This window comes from Felis catus, chromosome X (genome assembly GCF_018350175.1).
Source record: "Felis catus isolate Fca126 chromosome X, F.catus_Fca126_mat1.0, whole genome shotgun sequence".
In the NCBI taxonomy this organism is placed as follows: Eukaryota; Metazoa; Chordata; class Mammalia; order Carnivora; family Felidae; genus Felis; species Felis catus.
The window spans coordinates 12,914,278-12,935,457 of record NC_058386.1 but is presented as its reverse complement, the minus strand read 5'-3'; the positions used below and the strand labels follow the sequence as shown (position 1 = coordinate 12,935,457).

At 39.3% G+C, this 21,180-nt stretch overlaps 1 protein-coding gene across 1 annotated transcript in view; it reads left to right on the top strand.

Moving 5' to 3' along the window:
• Positions 1-2,786: 2,786 nt before the first annotated feature.
• The window catches only part of LOC101086540 (calcium and integrin-binding family member 2-like), a 39,050-nt gene continuing 20,656 nt past the window's right edge, over positions 2,787-21,180 (top strand). Inside the window, 1 exon segment of the mRNA XM_045051091.1 lies at positions 2,787-2,869. Coding sequence (XP_044907026.1) covers positions 2,787-2,869 — 83 coding nt within the window.

Below are 21,180 nucleotides of genomic sequence, written 5' to 3'. Positions count from 1 at the left end.
TTTTTTTTGCAGCTATTGAAATATTAAACTCACTACCAACACACAGTCATATTTATTGATTTCATTATAGGTTATGCTTTCTGCATTCTCTTCACTTGGCTTCCTTATCTCTTTAGACCTAATATTTTATTTGCTATGATAGTGTGAAAGGAGATTCTTGTTCACATGAAGTTAGGTCGCTCCTAGAAGTTCAAAGTGATTTAGCATTCATTAATTTCATTTGAACAAAAACTCTTTTATTTTTTTTAACAATGATTTTAAAGAATTTTAGGGCACCTATTCATCAAGTACATTTATCATACTGCATTTATGAAGGCAAGGAAGTGAACACCTACTGTATTTACTGGAGATTACTTACAGAGATAGAATCTGTTATAGTTGGCTTAGGCAGAAAGGGAATGTTAAGGGGTATATTACATGGCAATATCATTGAAAGGGCTGAAGACACAAACTATGAGCGGCATTTCCAGGACTGACTTTTGAAACAAACCACGAAACCAGGTCTCCAGGGATACTGTTGCTCCTTCCACAGTCTGAAAGGTGCTTTTTGAGTGGGCTCCTACCACTAAAGTGCTGGCTTGGGAGCCACTGCCTCTGCTGTGTTAGGGAAGCCACTTCTGCTACATCAGGAAACCATAGCCTCAGCTGCTGGCTTTGGAACCAGACCACTTCAGCTACGATCTGCATCCCCAAAATGAATTTCTCACACCTGGCCTCTCTTTCTACATAACTTGGTTCCAAATCCAAGTATTGGATGAGTGTGCATCTGTTATGTAGAATCTAAATCTCACCCACGATTTTTAGTTGTAAGGGAATCTGGAAAATAGAGCTTATTGCTTTCAAGTCTCTGTAATCCAGGAAGGCACAGATGGGGGTTGGAACAGAATTGAGCAAGCCAATCCCCCAAACCCACTACAGCTATGTGCTAGCAACAATATTGGAACAATAAGAAGGAAAAATGTTCTGCTTAATGTTCCCAGAATATAAAACTGCCTTAGCTTCAACAGCCCATTCTAGTTAATTGAGATTAATACTATTATTACTATACTTTTTTATGTAGCAATATTGGTTCTCCTTTGCTTATGCCAGTGTTTTGGGAAGCTTTCGTGAGTCCATTACAAAAATAAACTGACTCAGGTCACAGACTCCAACTTCCTTTTCTTATCTTCCCATGCACCAATCACGATGTTTTGGAGCCTAGGGGTGTTGGATAATAGTTTTTGGCTAATGATCTTGAGCTTTCATTCCACAACCAAAGGGGAAAGTTCTTAAATTAATGTAGAAATTATTTTGTTGAATTAGATCCTGGGGCTAAAAATCTTGAATTATGCCCCAATACAAGTAATGTTTTGTGAGCTGTTGTTATGCTGTGAGGCTTTGAGCATCCAGAGTCCATGTTCCGGGGAAAGGAGAAGCAGGTGGTATGACGTGAAAAGACTTCTTGGTGAAGTCCTGTTTATTGAAGCTAAGAAACTTTGATGGAGGCTGTTACTATTTTCCCTTCTTTCTCATTTCATAGTTTGCTTTGCTAAGAGTTCTGGTTCTCTTGGATGCCATGAAGGGGGAAAACCAGCAACAACCACTCTTCACTTGGCAGACTTGTTTTGCCTTTGCTCTCCATGGGAAACATTGATTAATTTAGCTTTGTGACAGTAGCATTTTAAAGTACATGGTCGTGGGCTTTTATAATTTTATAATTTTACCCCTGGATTTTCATGCATATATCTTCAAGGATTTTTGGATTGCAGCAAGAAATCAAGGCATAACTTTAGGAAAATGGTTTATTCATCAAATGGTTTTGAAAATAAATGCTCTGTGAATGCAAATTGTGAAACTGGACTCTCAGAAACAGTTCTAAGAGCAAAATGTTTCTTTTCAGAGCACATCATTAAAGGTTGTATGTTGCAGTAATTCGAATAATCTTAAGGGATCTTGGGAAACCAGCAGCGAAATATAAAATAACAAACATCTGGAAAGTTGGCAGGCGTGACCTGGAAGGCAACCATGTGGAGTGACAGGTGTGTGATGTAAACGCTAGGGGATCAGGGTGGGAGCTGTTAGTGTAAGTAGTAGGACTGGAGGCTGCCTCATGAGAGATTGAGATTTTCTGTCTTTATTTGTTCCCAAAACAGATGACTGGAAAACTAGCCATTAAATGATGCATGTATTACATGTTATATACATCTGTCTAGGAATATTTTGTATTTTTATTAAACAAATTCAACCCTTGGTATTCTTAATCCTGTATAGAACTCTTTTTTTCCCTTGGATCTATTTGGGCCCAAATAAATTAATGAATATTTTAATGAAACTGATATTATTTCTCATCTAAAATGATTATCTAAAATACCTCTACCATTGATTTCAAACTCTGCTATCAGTTATAAATTGTCCACATAAAAATCAGTCTTCAGTTAAGCTTTTCTTTCTTTTTTGCCTTAGAGCAGTGGTTCTCAAAGCATGGTCCCCAGACTAGCAGCTTCAGCATCACCTGGAAACTTGTTAGAAATGCAGACTCTTGGCCTGACCACAGATCCACACAGTCATAAGCTCTGGTGTGGGGCCCACTGATCTGTGCTTAAATAAGCCCTCCAGGTGATCCTTATGTGAGAACCACTGCTACTCTAGGGCCAGAGACATTAGAGAGAGTAGGCTGTGGTCATATCAACTTAAACTTTTGACAAAATTTTGTTTCTTTTCATTGGCGAGGGCAATCTTCTGTGTAGTTAATTTATGTTGGAAGACAGTGCTACTGGAACTAGATGTTGCTAAGGTCTTTTGCCTTGATGATAGACAAGGAAAAGGATGAGGAGGCTGGGTCTGAAAACTTGCGTTACTCATTAGCAGCTCTAGCCAGAGATGACAAAAGGTGACCTCTTGAAACAAAGGAAGGTCTGGTTGGAGTTGGGAAGATGGCTGACATAATCGAGAAGAAATAGGCTTGTCACTTGGCATTGATTTCTCCATAAATAATATCTGTAATATCTGGGTGTTTGTACAGGGCACAGAGCAGAATTGGACTTTCAGGGGCACCCTTGACATGCATTATTCATGTCATGGTAGTGATCCCCAACCCAGAGACCTCAAGCTTGCTGCTGTCATCAAGGATTCAGTGGATCCTTTCTCTTCTGAGGTCGTCCTTGGGAGGCCTGGCTTTGTGCATGCTGCTTCCCAGTTTAAATCTAGACTGAGAAGCATTCAAGAGGGTGGAAATTGTTCACTGTTTCAGCAGGTCAGAGGCAACCCCAATGCCATCCCATTCTCCTGATATGCACCAGCTGACTGTTAAATGAAAAGTTATTTTTTCCTTAGGGTATGGATGGGTAGGTGTTCACTGGGACTAAATTATGGTACCTAGTGCTCGGAAGGTATTCTGAGCTGAATTGTGCCCCCAAAAGATATGTTGAAGTCCTAACCCCCAGGACCTCAGAATGTGACCTTGTTTGGAAATAGGGTCATTGCAGACTTAATAAGTTAGGAGTAGGGTGGGCTCTTAATCCAATATTATTGGTGTCCTTAGAAGAAGAGAAGACACAGAAACAGAGACATGCAGGGAGAACCCCATGAGACCACAGAGGCAGAGATTGGAGTGATGTATTTATAAGCCAAGGAACGCTGAGGATTTCCGGCAACCACCAGAAGCTCTAAGAGGCAAGGAAGAATTCTTTTGTAGAGCCCTCAGAGGGAGCATGGCCCTACCTATATGTTGATTTCAGAATTCTAGCCTCCAGATTTGTGAAAGAATAAATTTCTGTTGTTTTAAGCCACCTAATTTGTGGTACTTTGTTACTGCAGTTATATGAAACTAATACAGAAGGCAAATGAGTTAGTTCAGTTTGCCTCAATATGTTTAAGAGAGCACACCTGAATAAACAGATTATTTCAGAAATGTTGGGAAATTAGGTAGTCTAGTTAACTGAATTTTCTAGTTTGAGCATTAACCAGCTTACTCAGTACTGAATTTTACCAACAGTGTTACAAGTGTTAATCTTCTGGGTTGTCAGTTCTAATTATAATGATGTAACTATACTAAAAAAGCCACATGGCCACCAAATTATCTGTAGATTCTATAATATTTCCATGTTCTTAAAAATTTTTTTTAATGTTTATTTACATTAGAGAGAGAGAGAGACAGAGCATGAGCAGGGGAGGGGCAGAGAGAGAGGGACACAGAATTCGAAGCAGTCTCCAGGCTCTGAGCTGTCAGCACAGAGCCTGATGTAGGGCTCGAACCCATGAGCAATGAGTTCATGACCTGAGCCAAAGTTGGACGCTTAACTGACTGAGCCACCACTAATATTTCTGTGTTCCAATAAAGAGATTAAAGGACTTGGAAAAACTTGCAAATCAAAGACTTACATTTAACTGAACCAAATTCCAAGAGGTAGGAGATAATGTGATATAATGAAAACTAAAAATGTTGCCTTTAGACTTTGATAGGTTTGTAAAGCACTTCAAGATGTTACAAATATTAGATTTAGCAAACATATCCTCATTATCAAACTAGTTATGGTTGTTAAATCTTGAGTCTCATCGATTAATCCAGTTTATTTATTTCTTCTCTCTCTCTCTCTCTCTCTCTCTCTCTCTCTCTCTCTCTCTTTCTCTCTCTTTGGTAGTCAAAACCAGTTCTGGTTATTTGAACTTTCTGTTCACAACCTGGCTGGTGAGGTCACATTGTTATGTGACATGACAGTCCAGTGCCAAAGCTTTCTGATGAGATAGTCCATGAGTCATGACATAAGACAGGACAGCAGGGTGACTGCAGTCATTGGCCGTAGAAGAGAGAACCTGGGTAATGATGCATTCAGCAGTCTTGTGATTTCTCCCAGGGTCTCTCAGCTTTTGGACAATCCCACATTTGCTCTTAGGTCCTCAGAGGGTTTCCAAAGTCAACAGGGTACAAGTAAAGAAAAGATATTGTCTCCTTATGACAGCTAGATAATGTATATAAAGCCTAACGTATTCATCCCTTGTGGCATTTAATTGATGCAGCTAGAAAGACAATCTGAATGGTTCCTCGAATGTGATAAAAATGCTGGTCTTTAGAGTCACTGCTTATGAAAGGTTTCAGTATGTGTCCATTTTAGGGTACTTCTTGCTTTAAGCAGACTTTGTGTTGATGGGCTGGCCAAGAGCTATTATCTTAAACATCTCCTGAGAACAAGACTGGAGGAAAACAAAGATGAGTAACCCAGAGACTATTTATATAGTTAGGTAGGGGACATAAGTAAGTATATGGAGATTCTTAAGATAAGGTAAAACATGAAAAAAGAGATGCTAAAGATGCAAAGGTAAAGTATCATATTAGTCCAGATTCAGATGACTCCTTTCAGCCATGGATGTCCTCAGCCATAATGGTAATGAATTTTGGGCAGATCTTCTCTTATTTAGTTAAATCGTTAACTAGTCAATTCATTTAAAAAAAAAAAAACAACCCTCGAGTTAAACAATCATTTTGACTGATTTCTCTTGACCAGATTTTAGAATTTTTGACTGAAGAGACAGTGTCTTATTCTTTTGTTTTTCCCATATTGTCTAGGACAGGCATGAATGATAGATATTCAATAAATACTTTGTGATTTCATTCCTAATGCAAATCTGACACTAGAAACTGTGAATAATTTGATCTTGAAAGCCTGCATATTTATTTTTTTGTTAATTATTTTTTATGAAAAGGTGATGCAAATTTGGCTATATCTATCAGACTTTACGGATGTATTTATTCTTTGCCCCAGTAATTCTTCCTCTAGACATTGCCCCTACAGATATATACATGCATGGAAGAAAGGCAGTATGTATAAGGATACTCACTGCAGCACGGTTGACAACCTAGTGTCCTCAATAGAGGCCTGTTTTATTGGAACACAGCCACGCCCAATAATTTACATATTGTTTAAGGCTGTTTTTGTACTACATGGGCACAATTGAGTGGTTGCTACTAAGACTATGTGGCTCACAAAACCTAAAATAGTTACTATCTGGCCCTTAAAAAAAAGTTTACTGATCCCTGTCCCCACCCACCCCTCCCCCGCCTAAGTGATTCCATTTAACAGAATCTTACATATGCTCAAATAGTACATGCAAGTACAAGTACAAAGTTGTTAAAATACAAAATGGTTAAAAAGAAAACATAAACCACCAGCTTCACTCTTGAGAATGTACACAGGGGATGGCATTCTCTTTGACTTTAAGAATCCTTCCCCTCAAGAGAGAAAGGACAGAAGGTGAGGCTGCTGTATCATTATTTGACAAGGATTCATGGGGCGGATGCTGTGGGAAGGTACTCCTGGGACTGCAGGTTGCAAAGACAAATAACACATGATCCTTCTTCTTGGGGGCTCACAGTCTAGCAGGGGAGTCAGACATGTTAAATAATTACGAAACAAAATGACAAGTGCTGTGAGAAAGAGAGGGAAAGAGTGCTGTGGGAACAACAGCGACAGCACAAAATGTGTGAATCTGCCCAAGGCCTTTAAAAAAAAAAATCATGCACTATAACTGAAAGAGGGTATTCACTAAAGGGAGTCATGTTAAAATAAAAATTGCCAGTGACACAAGTTTTACTCTTTCTGAGCAAACAAAGATGGTGAAAGAACATTTGTCTAATTCAAAACCTAAACCAAATGTTTAGGCCAGGAATATCACTGGCTTGTCTTTATTTTATTTTATTTTTTTCATGGTTCTAACTCTATGCAGCAAGATTTGTTTTCTAAATGCTGACCTATTTAAACTTTTATAGTGGCTCATTTGGTGCTTCATGAAAGTAAAATCTGCATCTTACTGTCATAGGCATTTTTCACAGAAGTAAAATTTATTTTCCTCTTTTGGTTTACCATAGGTCTAGCAAATAATAGAAGCATATCAATCTGTAAATGTGTTTAAAAATGAAGGCAGTATTCATCCATGTGAATGGAGGGAGATGAAAAACCATCAGCTTCACTTCTAGCATGCTGAGCTTTCATTTTCATTTTTTCAAAAATGTTTACTTATTTTTGAGAGAGAGACAGAGACAGAGTGTGAGTGGGGGAGGGGTAGAGAGAGAGGGAGACACAATTTGAGCAGGCTCCAGGCTCTGAGCTGACAGCACAGAGCCCGATGCAGGGCTTGAACCCACGAACCATGAGATCATGACCTGAGCCGACGTCGGATGCTCAACAACTGAGCCACCCAGGCACCCCAATTTTCATCTTCATTTTAAATTAGTTCCCACTATTTGTTTTAGAGGCTGTTATATTTAAGGTTTCTTTAGTATTTCTCAGATATGGAACAAAATGCGAAGATAAATGATTGATACATAATGTAGAAAGTTCAGGTTCACGTTACATTTCCTTCATGACTTCCTTTTGCTCCCACAGGCCAATTCTCTACCTTTTCTACTCTCCTTTATGGATAGAAAGGCTGACCTGCATGGATTTTATGAATGTGCTTCCTGCCCCCTGGCTTCTGGTTGAGTTCAGCCAATGGGAAGCCCTGGTAGATTGCAGAAAGGGAAGGAAGTGAAGTTCAGGGTGTTTATTTCCCTGTTTCTTCCTGTAGGATCATCATAAGCCACATCCTTTGGCTGAAGGAAAGACACATGGCCAATTTCACTCGATTCTCACTGTCTACAGGTTCCAGTAATGCCTTTCCCTTAGCACTTCTTTGCCTGGTTGTTACTAGCCTTGGGGTACTTCACCATTCTCAGTGATTTGCCTATTGCTTCCCACACATTTGTCAACAGTTTCTTTATAAAACTCAAATTAACCCAGCGGACTATGCCATGTCAGGGAATTGAGGAATTCAGTATATTCCTTTAAGGTTTTTTGGGAACCCAAATCTTAAATGCATAGAGGAACTTACTATTCAAAAAACACTGAGATGGCTCTTTTTATACAGGGAAGAATTTTATAAATCTAATATTTATTTATTTGGGGTATAGTGCAAGCAGGGGAGGAGCAGAGAGAGGGAGACAGAGGATCCGAAGTGGGCTCTGTGCTGATAGACTGACAGTAGAGAGCCCCATGTGGGGCTCAAATTCACGAACCACGAGATCATGATCTGAGCCAAAGTCACTCAACCGACTGAGCCACCCAGGTGCCCCAAGAATTTTATAAATCTAAATGGGCATCTCTTAATTTTTTAAAAATCTAGTTTATACACCGGGTTTATATGGAATGATGCTTTTTTTCATGCAGTTTCAAGTTTAGGGTTTTCAGATACCATTCAGAATAAATCTCATTCCTCTGTCTCAAGACAGTCCCCCAAATATTTGAAGATATCTACTATTTTGTCCCCCTGAGGTTCCTCTTCATTGTGGTGAGTCATGCCGTACTCCAACAAATACTCCTTATAGGGCATAATTTTAAATTTGTTCATGATCCTGATTTATCTACTCTGGATATGCTTTGTTGGAAGCATCCAGGTTGCCTGACTCACATGTAGTCTAGTGGAAAATTATAGGCAAAAGTAAAAATTTTAATCAAATCTACTAGCATCCATAGAACACTAAGGTATAATCACATTCCTATAAGGTGCTTGAGTAGTCCTGCTGAAAAAACATGAGTCTGCACTGTAAACTGAAGGCTGCCAGCTGTGGTCCCACTAGGGCAGAAAAACATCAGTCCAACCAGCACTGCCCTCGTTCTACATGCCACAGTTGTAGGACTGCATTTATTTCCCCACTCTGCTGTCCCCTCCCCGCAGCTATAGCACACTATTGAGTTATATTAATCTTCCAGTGAACCAAAACCTTCAAGTTTTTTTAGACATGGAGCTGTTAAGCTAAATTTCCCCTATCCTATATTTGTGTGGCCATTAGGTTTTTCATTTGACGAAAGAGTACTCCATGACATTTGTCCCTGCTTCACTGCTTATTGGCTGGGCAATCTCACCTTGAACCTCAGGTTAGGATGAAGACTAAGAAACCATAACAAAGAAACCCTTCATACAGTGGTTTATATATCATATAACAGCTGTGATGTGAGCAAGCTTTGCTCCATCTGGTCATCCAAGGACTCAAGTCCCTTCTGTCTGTAGCATAGCAATTCTCCTATGGCATTATTTTCATCTGCATCCTTGGTGCTGGGCCATTGTCATGTCTATTTTATTTCTAGCTAGTGGGAAAAGGAAGAAGAATATATAAGAGGCACCTCAATATCCTAACAGACCTGGAAGTAGGACTCATCATGTGTGCCAAGAGTCAATGAGTTAAGACTTAGTCACATGACCACAGCTAACTGCAAAGGAGGCTGGGAAATATAGTCCAGTTGATACATCATACACCCAACCACAACTCCATTTCTTTTCCTTTATTTTTTTATTTTTTTATTTTTTTATTTTTTTTTATTTTAGAGAGAGGGTGCAAGTGAACAAGGGGCAGAGAGAAAGGTAGAAAGAGAGAGAAGTGGGGCTCACTCAAGGTGGGGCTCGTGCTCACCTGAAGCGGGGCTTGAGCTCACCCAATGTGGGACTTGAATTCATGAACTGTGAGATCATGAACTGAGCCCAAGTCAGGTGCTTTACCAAATGAACCACCCAGGCACCCCACAACTCCATTTCTTTGTAAGAAGGGAAGTACGGACTTTGGTGGTCAACTATCAGTTTCCACTACTAACCACATTGTCTTAGACACTTTCTATCATTCATTTATTTGTTCATTCATTTGTCCATTCATAAAACTTTCATTGAGAACTTAATGTCAGGCCCTGAGATACATACTGGAGGAATGTAGAAGTTCATGAGACAGGGGCCATACAATGAAACAACTGAAAATTTCGTCTGTTAAACCTTCTTTGGATCTGAATTATGTTATCTTGCATATTACTTAACATACCCAGCTTCCTGTTACTTTTGTGTTTGGTCAGTATATCACCAATATTCTCTTCTGAATTCATGACCAATATGTTAAATGGCCAGAGGTGAGAATAGAACCTTTTGGCAGCCACTAGGAACTTCCCCCTCGGTTGACTTGACTCAACAATGAGTTGCTATGTGGTAAGGATATTCAACCATTACATATCTATCCAAATCTCATTCTGCCTGTCCTTAATGATATCTTGATGGACTTTGTCACTGACCTAGTCTTCAGATTCTCTTTGGCTACCACATTCCCTGATCTACCATTCAGGTGTCTCCATCAGAAATGAGATTCAAATGGCCAGGGGTTACTGGTCCTGAGAGAATCTTTCTCCCTCATACGTATCATGTCAGCCTTTCAGTCTTCATAAATAGTTTTTTCAATAAACTGTTCTAGAATCTTGTGATATAAATTACTCATTAGTCTATAGATACAGAATTCTTTGCCCTTTTTTAAAAATATTTTTTATTTTATTAAAAAATTTTTTTATGTTCATTTTTTTTTGAAAGACAGAGAGAGACAGAGCACAAGCAGGGGTGGGGCGGAGAGAGAGGGGACACAGAATCTGAAGCAGGCTCCAGGCTCTGAGCGGTCAGCACAGAGCCCGACGCGGGGGTTGAACTCAAAAATGGCGAGATCATGACCTCAGCTGAAGCCAGACGCTCAACTGACTGAGCCACCCAGGCGCCCCTACCCTTTAAAAAGTTAAGACCACTTGCTCTGTTCATGCTTTTACAATTTCTCACATATTTCATGATTCTTTAGAGTTGTTAAATATCATCTCGTGTCCAAGGTTTCCAGAGTCCCAGGATGTAACTAGTTCAAGCTGAAAAACTTAAAATAGAAAGACTTGTTTTCCTCTTTAGGTCTTCTCATCCATCTAATTCACTTTTTTTTTTAATATTTATTTTTTAAAGAGATAGAGACAGAGTGCAAGCAGGGGAGGGGCGCGCGCGCGCGCACACACACACACACACACACACACACACAATCTGAAGAGGCTCCAGACTCCGAGCTGTCAGCACAGAGCCCGACACGGGGCTTGAACTCACCAACTGCGAGATCATGACCTGAGCCAAAGTCAGACACTTAACCGACTGAGCCACCCAGGCACCCCTCTCCAATTCACTTTTAACTTTCCAGTCCAAAGATCATTCTTCTTAATAGAGAAGAATAAGAAAATGGCTTTGGGTTGAGTAGGGCCACTTTCTCAACCATCTATTAATACATTATCTATTAATTACATTATCTGCCTTGAGTAATAACTTTTTCCTTCTTAATTTGTCTGTTTCGACTAGACATTTAAAAATGGAAGCTCCTGTCTTCACTGTCTTCTCTTAGCTAAGCTCACTATATTTGATGCAGCCTTTCTTAAGCTTGGGATCTGTTAGGAAAGCTTATCTACTTTCCCAAATCAAAGATATTCAAAAAACCTCTTACCCTTTGTCACTTGTATCCCCACTCAATAATTTATCTTGTTTTCCTCCCATCTTGGAGTGACCCAATCTCCTGGGTTCATATTTTCTCAGTGTCCCCTGGCTCTTTGTTCTGTGGCCAGATTTTTGAGAATTAGGACTAAACTATGCATGGTACACGTATATGTGTGTGTGAGATAAAGTATGTGTGATGAACCTCTTGCCCTTACTTGTTTAGTTATTTCCTCTTTGATACTGAAATATCCATAAAGGCAAGATGCTGTCTTATTCACCACTGTTCCCCAGCATCTAGTACAACATTTGATGTTAACGTGCTCCATAAATGGCTGTTGAATAAATGACCACTTCCTCAGGCAAAGGACTTGTAAGCAGCATATCCTTGATGCAAACCCTCAGACAACTCATGCTCAAACCAAGTAACAACTAGGCAACGTGTTTTTGTGACTTACTAAAAGGATAGTGCCCATAGAAGATGGTCTCTTTTTCTCAAATATAAAGAATCGACAAAATAGTAGACAGAAAAGTAAGACAAGGTATTTTGGTCTTCAGCAATCCCCCAACATGTCACTTCTCTTGCTGCCAAGAGCATCCCTTTTCACCTAGTGATCTCTCATGGGTTTTTCCTGTTCTTAACTAAAATAGACATTGGGGTAAAATGTTTATTAGGTACTTGATATTTGTTATTCCCAGTGCTAAGCCTCTCACTTGCATCTGTTCATGTATCCATGACAACATCTCCATGAAGTATGTATGATTATTCCCATTTTGCAGATGAGAAGGTGAGGCACAGGTTAGTATCAGTGTCAGGTTTCTGGTTCATAGTAAGTATTCAAGAAGTAGTAGCTATTATTATTATTATTATTATTATTATTATTATTATTATTATTTTCCTATTGTGGAAGTATCCCAAGGGAGGTATGGAGGAAGAGCTTCTGTAGCTCAGAGAATATGGTGATGAACTGCCGTGTGCAGTCATTGTGCCAGAGTTTGGGGGAAGGTAGTGAAAAAATGAGCAAGACAGTTTTCATTCTCGAATTGTGTGTGTGTGTGTGTGTGTGTGTGTGTGTGTGTGTGTCTGTGTCTGTGTGTGTGTGTATGTTTGTGTTTGCAGAAGAAGCAAGGCAAAATGTCCTAAAAATTATCATGGGGCACAAAGGAAGCACAGAGGAGAGAAGATTAGCACCAGCCCCATGAAGGAGATTGCATTTGAAATGAGCCAGCAAATAGAGTTAGAATATCCTATACATGCAAAGGCAGAGAGGTAGGAGAGTGCAGGGCACAACTGGAGAATGTTGGACTGTCTGGTGGCTGTGCTTTCCTGTTCCTTCCATCATTTGGTTAAAGGTTTAAGCTCTGGCCCAGCTTTTGGCCTGTTAAGATACTTCCCCCTCCCGCTTCCAGCACACACTATCCATTGCCTTCTTCACTTATTCTCACATTGCTTTCATTTTGACCCATTTGCCCTAATCCACACTCTGAGTTGTGTAATCTTGGGTTTTTTTTCTTTAAGCTTATTTATTTATTTTGAGAGAGAGGAGGAGGAGAGAGAGAATCGTAAGCAGGTTCCATGCTGTCAGCACAGAGCCCAACACAGGGCTTGAACCCATGCGAACTGTGAGATAATGACCTGAGTCAAAATCAAGAGTCAGATGCTTAACTGATTGAGCCACCTAGGTGTCCCATGTAATCTTGTGTTACAAAACAAATCCTGCCTGTTGGCTTCTAGACTTTCTGTTCTTGGCAATTCTGATAACGTGGTGTCTGCTGTTTCCCCAGAACTTGGATTAACACCAACTCCTGCCTTGAGTCAGCAGGAACCTCTACTCTAATTGTCCTTCTTAGTTACCTAACCCCTTCTCTCTTTTCTTGGCCCACTTCTCAGGCCCTTCTCCCCACACATACAGTCCAGTTTGATGGATATAGGGGAGCAAAATAGAATAGACCAATTTTACCTCTATTTTAGATTTTGACATGATTTGAAGACAGTTCTCCCACTCTCCCTTATTTTCTAAGCCAAAGATCTTCAGAGTCATTAGTTTCCCTATGACATGACTTGTGGCTACATCATCATCAGCTTCATTATCTTCTGGATGACTCTAGTTTCCATCTTCCACTCCTCAAACCTGAAGCTTACAACTGGGACAGAGAGTTAAAATCCCATCTATGAGTCACTTACATAACTCTACCGAAAAACAACACACAAAACAAAAGCAACCTAAAAATTAATGGAGTTTTGAGAAAGCCAAAATCAACATGTATTTCAAATCGGGCAAAGAATATATCCCAACCATCTCTGGATGCCTGTTTATTGGCATGGTGACTTGAAATTTTGGACATCATATTAAAGAGGTTGTATTTCTTAGTTAGGAAACCCTTGAGTTATTACAAAGGGATTATGGAAAGTGTTATGAATATTTAATGAGCTCAACGTATTGCTTTAATGGAAATCTTTGGTTACTTCTTTTGGTTTATAGATCTCTCTCTCCTGCTTTAGTCATTATAAATTACTTTCTGCAAAAACTAATTTCTAGACTCCCAGTAGTGTATCAAAAGAGTATGGTATTTTTTGTCTTGTACTTTCCATCATTTTTACTTAGGAGGAAACATTGTTGCTGCTCCTTCTGTATTCTGTTGACATTCACACACAAGTTCATCCGTGACCCAGTTGCGGAGCAAGCAGGAAGTGCCCGAGGGTAAATGTTCCTAGAGCAGCCCTCAATCAACCACAGATTCCCTCATCCCTTAGTTGGGCGACTCTGAGGCATAATCTGCACTATTTTACAGAATTCACAGGCATTAGCTGTAGCTGCCCACACAACTGCCCACACAACAGAACTTCTTTCTCATTGGCCCATTCCAGTACTGGTATTTCTTGGGCTCATCTTCCAAATAATCTCTTTGCCCTTAAATCCTTGAGTAGGATTTGCTTCTGGAGGACAACCCAAACTAAGAAAATATTTTATATAGATTTCCCACATCTCACAGATAGAATATTATGTGTGGGTTTAGCTCATTTCTTCCTCTGTGCTTTACATATATCTAAAGCTGTAGTGGTAAGGTTATTTATATTAAACTTCCTTTGTTTTATTACATTTTAAAGATTAGAAATGAAAAACATTCAGAAATTATAATTATCAAAGTATTTCATTGATATAACAATAAATTTTCCCAGACTGTAGCTTTAGGACACGCTCAAAATTAAACACATGCTTGCCCCTCAAGCAACTTTCAGGCCAAAAAGATTTGGACACCTCACAGCAAGAAAAGCATTGCCCTTGTGAAAAATTGGCATGACTGGAGCCATTTTAGAATAGAGCCAGAGTAGTCACTGTGGGGAAACTGCCTTACTCATATTTGTTTGAACTGGGCAAAACCTTTGGACGAGGCAAAACAACAGTTGTTCTGAGCAATTGCTTGAGAAGTCAGTGAGAGAATCAAGTCTCCTGATCAGCGGCCTGATGGATGTGGGCTTTTTGAAGGTAGAATCAGTAGTTAATCCATGTATAACCCCGAGTTGCTTAGCTTATTAACACCCATAGCAAAGTTTTTCTTTAACTCATGTAACTGTTCCCCCTCCCTTTTCCTCATAGAAACCCCTTGCTTTTATTCTACAAAGGGGACGCTATTTGGGTTTTTATCTGATTCTGTGCTCCCCAAATTGTAATTGTTTACTCCCAAATAAATGTTCGTTTGCTTCTCATTGCACCTCTTTATTTTCAAGTTAACACTCTTGATCAAGAGTCATTTGGCGGGATAGCATAGCAATTTTATAATCCATAAAAATATTTTGGGAATATTTTCCCACTCCAGTTCATCATGTGCCATTTTGAGAGCTTTCCTTCTGGTAGCACAATACATATGTCCTCATCCCCTTGTTGGTGATCTCAGTTTCAAAAATCAATGCATTTTTGATTGAGATAAAGATAAATTGAATAAATTGATATAAAGATCAGAATAAAGGAAAAGCTGGTCCATTTTATGATGACTTCCCACATTTAAAAGAAAAGATCAGATTAAGCCATCAGAATAGTCAAAATCTTAGAGGATGGCAAAGGAAATTGGGCTTTAGACCATTTACACTGACTACATGGGGCATTTTGCTTTGAGCAGAAAGTACACAGACAAGGCTTATGACTTATAAATGAATAAAAAACTTTCATTGTAGGCATGGACTAGGAAGTAACAGCTTGGCAGTATGTTTTTGAGAAATTAACTCGGGAATGACAGCTGCATTATTAAGCATGAAAATAATTTTCATGAGGAGCAAACACATCTATTTTCCTGCATTTTGAGAACTTTCTTCATTAGTGAAACAGCTCATTTAGATTTCCCCGAAGAAAAGCCTGCTATGCAAACTTCAAGAGTCAGGCTTGCATTTCAAAATTCTTAAAAACAAGCCCAAATGATGAAGAAGATGAATCACCCTCATCCAATGAACACCAAGACAAAGGTGAAGCCAACAGGAAAGCTGGAGGGGGGACCACAGGAAGATTGAAGGCAAGTTGAAGCTCACCATCAGGTGCCCGTCTCCATCTTATTTTACAGTGTTACCTTTCCCTACCACCTCCTGCCCCAAGACATCCCCCCAAACTTCTCATTCCCCAGACATATCCATATGCAGTAGGAATAACAACAAAGGCCTAAAAACCTTACCCTTGGAAATGCAAGACTTTCACTTGCACCGTGCATGTCATGAAAAAGATGGTTATCAAGCCTCCTATATAAATAGAGTTGTTTGAGGGGCACCTGGGTGGCTCACTAGGTTGAGCGTCTGACACTGGCTCAGGTCATGATCTCACAGTTGACGAGTTCGAGCCCCGCGTCGGGCTGTGTGCTGACAGCTCAGAGCCTGGAGCCTGCTTCGGATCTGTGTCTCCCTATTTCTCTGCCCCTCTCCCACTCATGCTCTGTCTCTCTCTGTCTCAAAAATAAATATAAATATTTTAAAAATTAAATAAATAGAGTTGTTCGGGGAGAATTGAGTCCCCTGGGATCTCTGGGGGAAAGGATGGAGCTCTTATGTATGGAAAATGCATATTAATGAGGGCTCCTTAGGACCGTTAATGGGCAAAAATAATTGCAGGTGACTGATGTGAGTGGAGAGACTGTCGGGATGGCCAAGTCCTTGAGCATGTGGATTAACACTCAAGACAAAACCTAAGCAAAGTATGGGCACCCATGATCAACAGTTCCCAAGACTGATCCCAATGCCACAAATGCAAAATTCCTCCAAATGAATCAAAGATCTCAAAAATATCTTAAAAGAAGACAATAAAAGAAAACATGGGTGCATTCCTTTATAACCTGGGAGTGATGAAAGACTTTCTAGTTATGACTTGGAATCTAGAAGCCACAAAGAAGAAGATTAGTTTACATATTAGACTACATTAAAAAAAAAAAACCCAAACTTTTGCCTGGCATAGGACAATATAATATAATATATTAAATATAATAATAAATATAATAAGGCATGGGACTAATGACAAACTGGGAAAAGCCTTTGTAACTTACATGTCACAAAATAAAGGGTAATATCTTTCCTAAGATCTATATGAAAAAGACCGAGTGCAGAATAGAAAAAATGGGCAGTATAGCAAAAGAAACGTAAATAGATGACCAAGCTCTCACCAGTAATAGCGAAAATACAGATTAAAATACATCAAGTGACCAATTCGCACCTACATATTCCAAATGAGCAAGTGTTTCAGCATTTGACAGCACACGCTATAGTCAAGGCTGAGAGGAAACAAACACTCATAAAACATTGCTGGTGGGAAGGCAAACCATAACTTGTATGGAAGGGAGTTTTGTAATGTCTAATGAAATTACAGATGCATTTATTCTTTGAGCCGGGAACCCCTCTTCCAGGAGTCTATCTAAAATACATTTCTGAACATTTATGAAATGACAGATGCACAAGGGTATCGATTGCAGCATATTATTTGTAATAGCAAAAGATTAGAAACAACCCAAACATGCATGATACAGGACTAAACTATTGTGAGTTCATACCATGGGGTTCTATGCACCCATAAAAATGGACCAAGAAAGATACTGATCTGGTGTGGTCTCCAGGCTATTTTGTTCAGTGCAAAGTTGCAAGATGCAGAACCATGTAGCAGCAAGCTATGTTTTGTGCATTTCAGGGGTGGAAGATGAGAATACATCTATATATTTGCTTCTATTTGTAGGAAGAAATGCTGGAAAGATAAACAACCTATTAACAGGTGAGGGAGTGGGAGGTGGAAGGAAAGAGAATGGAGGAAGGAAATAAGACTTACCAGAATTAACCTTTTCACATAGCTTATGCTTTGAAACACATCAGTGTTTTACATATGCAAAAGATAAAATTAATTCCGAATGTCAACAAATGCCTAACTTGAAAATAGAAGGAAACAAGTGCTCTAACTCAATATCAAATTGATAGCATAGCTGCAGAGAGATAAAATATCTTCCAAGAGACTTTAAAACATAGAGCTTGTGCTGCACATCCTCAGTGTACATTCTTTGTCATGTTGGAGAAAACAAGGAGAGCATTGACAAAATGAAGTGTGATTATCAGGATGAGCATATTTTAGGAGAGACGGTCCTGGTAATTTTGGTGGGGCCTGAAGCAGAACTATAACGGATGCTTAAATACCATATGTCTGAATATTTAAAAGTTGTCAGTCAAGCTAACAAACTTAAGTAAAATATGTTCTCTCCCTCTATTTTGATAGCTATCCTTTTGTCATGAGCAGGAGGCCAGGTTGGAATGTCGTATTCTTGGACTCCTTGGGCACCACGTCATATTGTGGCAGCAGAGAGGTTTATGCCCTTTCTCTTCCTACTTTGGGATCTGTCCCATGAGAAGACTCCCACTCACACATATGAATACCCCAGTCCACATATTAAGGCTCCACCACTCCTTCACAATATGGAGCAATTCTTTGGCCACCCCTAGAGCTTAGCTGAGTCCCTACTAGCTGAGGAGTCTTAGGCAAGATGTTTGCCCATACCCTGGGAGTAGGCTTGAGGCCTTTTGGGCAGGGAATTCTAGGATCTGGAGGTCTCCAAAACATGGTCTAGAGCAGGGAGACACAGGCTCTGAGTGAGCACATCCTCTTGACCCTCCCTTAGTCCCCTTGCCTCACGATTGGGGGAGAATATGGCAAGATGATTTATTATGTATGAAGTTTTATTTATTCCCTTTATATTATCCATTTCTTTTCTTTCAAATGAGCCCTAGTATTTCCTTGCCTCAGGGACTTTTTGCAGGCCAGAAAATTTCAACTTGCTCATGTAAAGTAAGGAGAAGCAGGGAGAAGTAAGTGTTTTTGAGGACAGCAAGAGGGAGAGGTAGAGAGATTTGCTGTCAACTAGAAAATGGCTGGAAGTTGAACATCCTGGAGGAGTGGGGATCTGTTAGGAAGAAGAGGAGAGAGAAGTGTGCTGAGGTTATCATCTTGAACTGTCTGGTGATAATTCTCAAGGCTGCTTAGAAGGCTAATGGAATATGGTTTTGAATTTGGACCATTTGATAATGGAACTCATACTAACAGGTAGCAGCTTGGAGGCTTGGTTCTAAAGAGAAAAAAATGTATGACCGTCTGCGATAAGATTTATGCTTTCAGTGTGCTTACATTTTGGTTATTTTAATTAGTACTACTTATATAATCTGATCTTCAACTCACCATATTGGCAGCATGTGAGATGCCATACATATATGCAGGTAAATATAAGAGAAAATTCTCCTTTTGTTTCCCCACTGAAAATACCTCTGATATAAATGGTCTTACCTACTAAACAAATAACTCTTTTTTTCCTTGGTGTTACCCAGTCCTTCCTAGGTTTTACTTGGGGGATAACGTCTAGTAAAGTATGCATAGGAGTCTTTGTCTGGTTACATAGTAGCTTAGAGTAGTGCCATACAAGTGCAGTCTCAAAGTATCTGTGGGCTAATGGTGGTACACTAACTGTAAGTTAACACTCCCAGCAAGTAAATAGATCAGGAGGAACAGCCTTAGAAGCATTTAAAAACGACAACATGAATGAACTTTGAAAACTTTGTATACTACATACAAGTGCAGTCTCAAAGTATCTCAAAGTTAGTACACTAACTGTAAGTCAACACTCCCAGCAAGTAAATAGATCAGGAGGAACAGCCTTAGAAGCATTTAAAAACGACAACATGAATGAACTTTGAAAACAGTTCAAATAAGTGAAATAAGTGAAATAAGCCAGACACACAAGGACAAATATTGTATAATTTCACTCACATGAGGTACCTAGAATAGGCAAATTCATAGAGACAAAAAGTACAATGGTGGTTACCATTGGCTGAGGAGAAGAAGGAATGTCAATGGCCATGCCAAAAATGGTTAAAATGGTAAATTTTATGTTATATATATTTTACCACAATAAAAATTATTTTTTTAAAAAAACAATGTGCAGAAAAATTTTGTTTATTGAATCTAATAAAAATCTAGTAAAAATCTCATAATAAAAAAAAGAAAATAAGATAAATAAAAATTTAAAAATAAAATAAGCCAGGTCTTGTAGTTTGCATGTCTTTAGGTTTTTTCCCCTGATTTCATTATTCTAGGGATTCGTTTCTCTTGGAATTGTACAAAAGTTTTGGTCCACAGCAGATTAAACTTAAAAACGATACCAACAAAACCAACTTAGTCCTTCAGTACGGATACTTTTGCTATGCACTATGCTATATACTGGACTGTGTTGAAATCCTAACCACCCAGGATGGCTGTATTTGGATAAGGAAGTCCTTAAGGTTAAATGAGGTGTAAGAGTAGTGTGCTGATTCAATAAGAGAAGACACGAGAGAGCTGGCTGTCTCTGCCCTGTGAAGGCACAGTGAGAGGGTAGCCATCTACAAGCTAGGAAGAGATCTTACCAGGAAATGAATTGGCCAGCTCATTGATCTTGGACTTCCCAGCCTCTAGAACTGTGAGAAAAGAAATTTCTGGTGTTTAAGCCACCCAGTTTGTAACATTTTGTCATGGCAGCCCAAGCTGACTTATAGCTACTGGCTTAGAGGATCAGTGTGAAGTCTCTGGTACTGGCATGTGATCTGCCTTCAACAACAAGGGAGCCATGTTGGAGGTGGTGTGTGGAGAAGGAAAGAACAGCTCAGTTCTCTAAGATTGAAAAGTGTGTTGATGCTATTCTGGGTCTTAACTTCAGCTTCAAGGGAGAAGTATACTTGGGTAAATTGAGAATATTCAGTGTTTTAAATAGGGAGAAGTGTACTATTGAATAATAACTAGAAGATGTTAACAAATCCTAGTCTTTTAGAAGGCTTGTAATCCTCACTTGAACCAGTGTTTGCAGAGGTTGAAACAGTGAGCTTTTATTTAGGCTGAATGGAAAACAAAGTTATTATTGAAAAATTGGCTGCAATTCTAGAATAAGACATATACTATTATGTGTCACAAAGAAAGAAGAGAAGAACAACTTCTATTTTGATCAAAAGACTCAGGGCACTATGAAGTGATTTAATCTAACTCCATACTGTGTGCATTTGATTTAAAATTGAATGTGAAAATTTCTTCTTTTGGAATCATTTTAGAGTGATACATTCAAACTGAGACCCTGATGGCCCAGGGATATAAAAATGTTTAGTCCGTTGTCTGTCAGGATGCCATCAGAGTAAATTTCCTGAATTGGTCCAAGGTTTGGGGTTATCTTGATCCTTTTTCCCCTTCTAGCCTGGTCCTCCCTGTGGCCTGTCATAGCATCCATAAGACATTCTCTAGAATCAGGGTAGAGTCTGTAGACAGGAGATAGAGCATTCATTTCACTGCTGAATAGCCTTCCATTTTATGTGCATATATATTATGATTTATGTACCCAATTTACCATATTCATGGATATCTGGATTGATTCCTTTATTTATTGTTTATATAA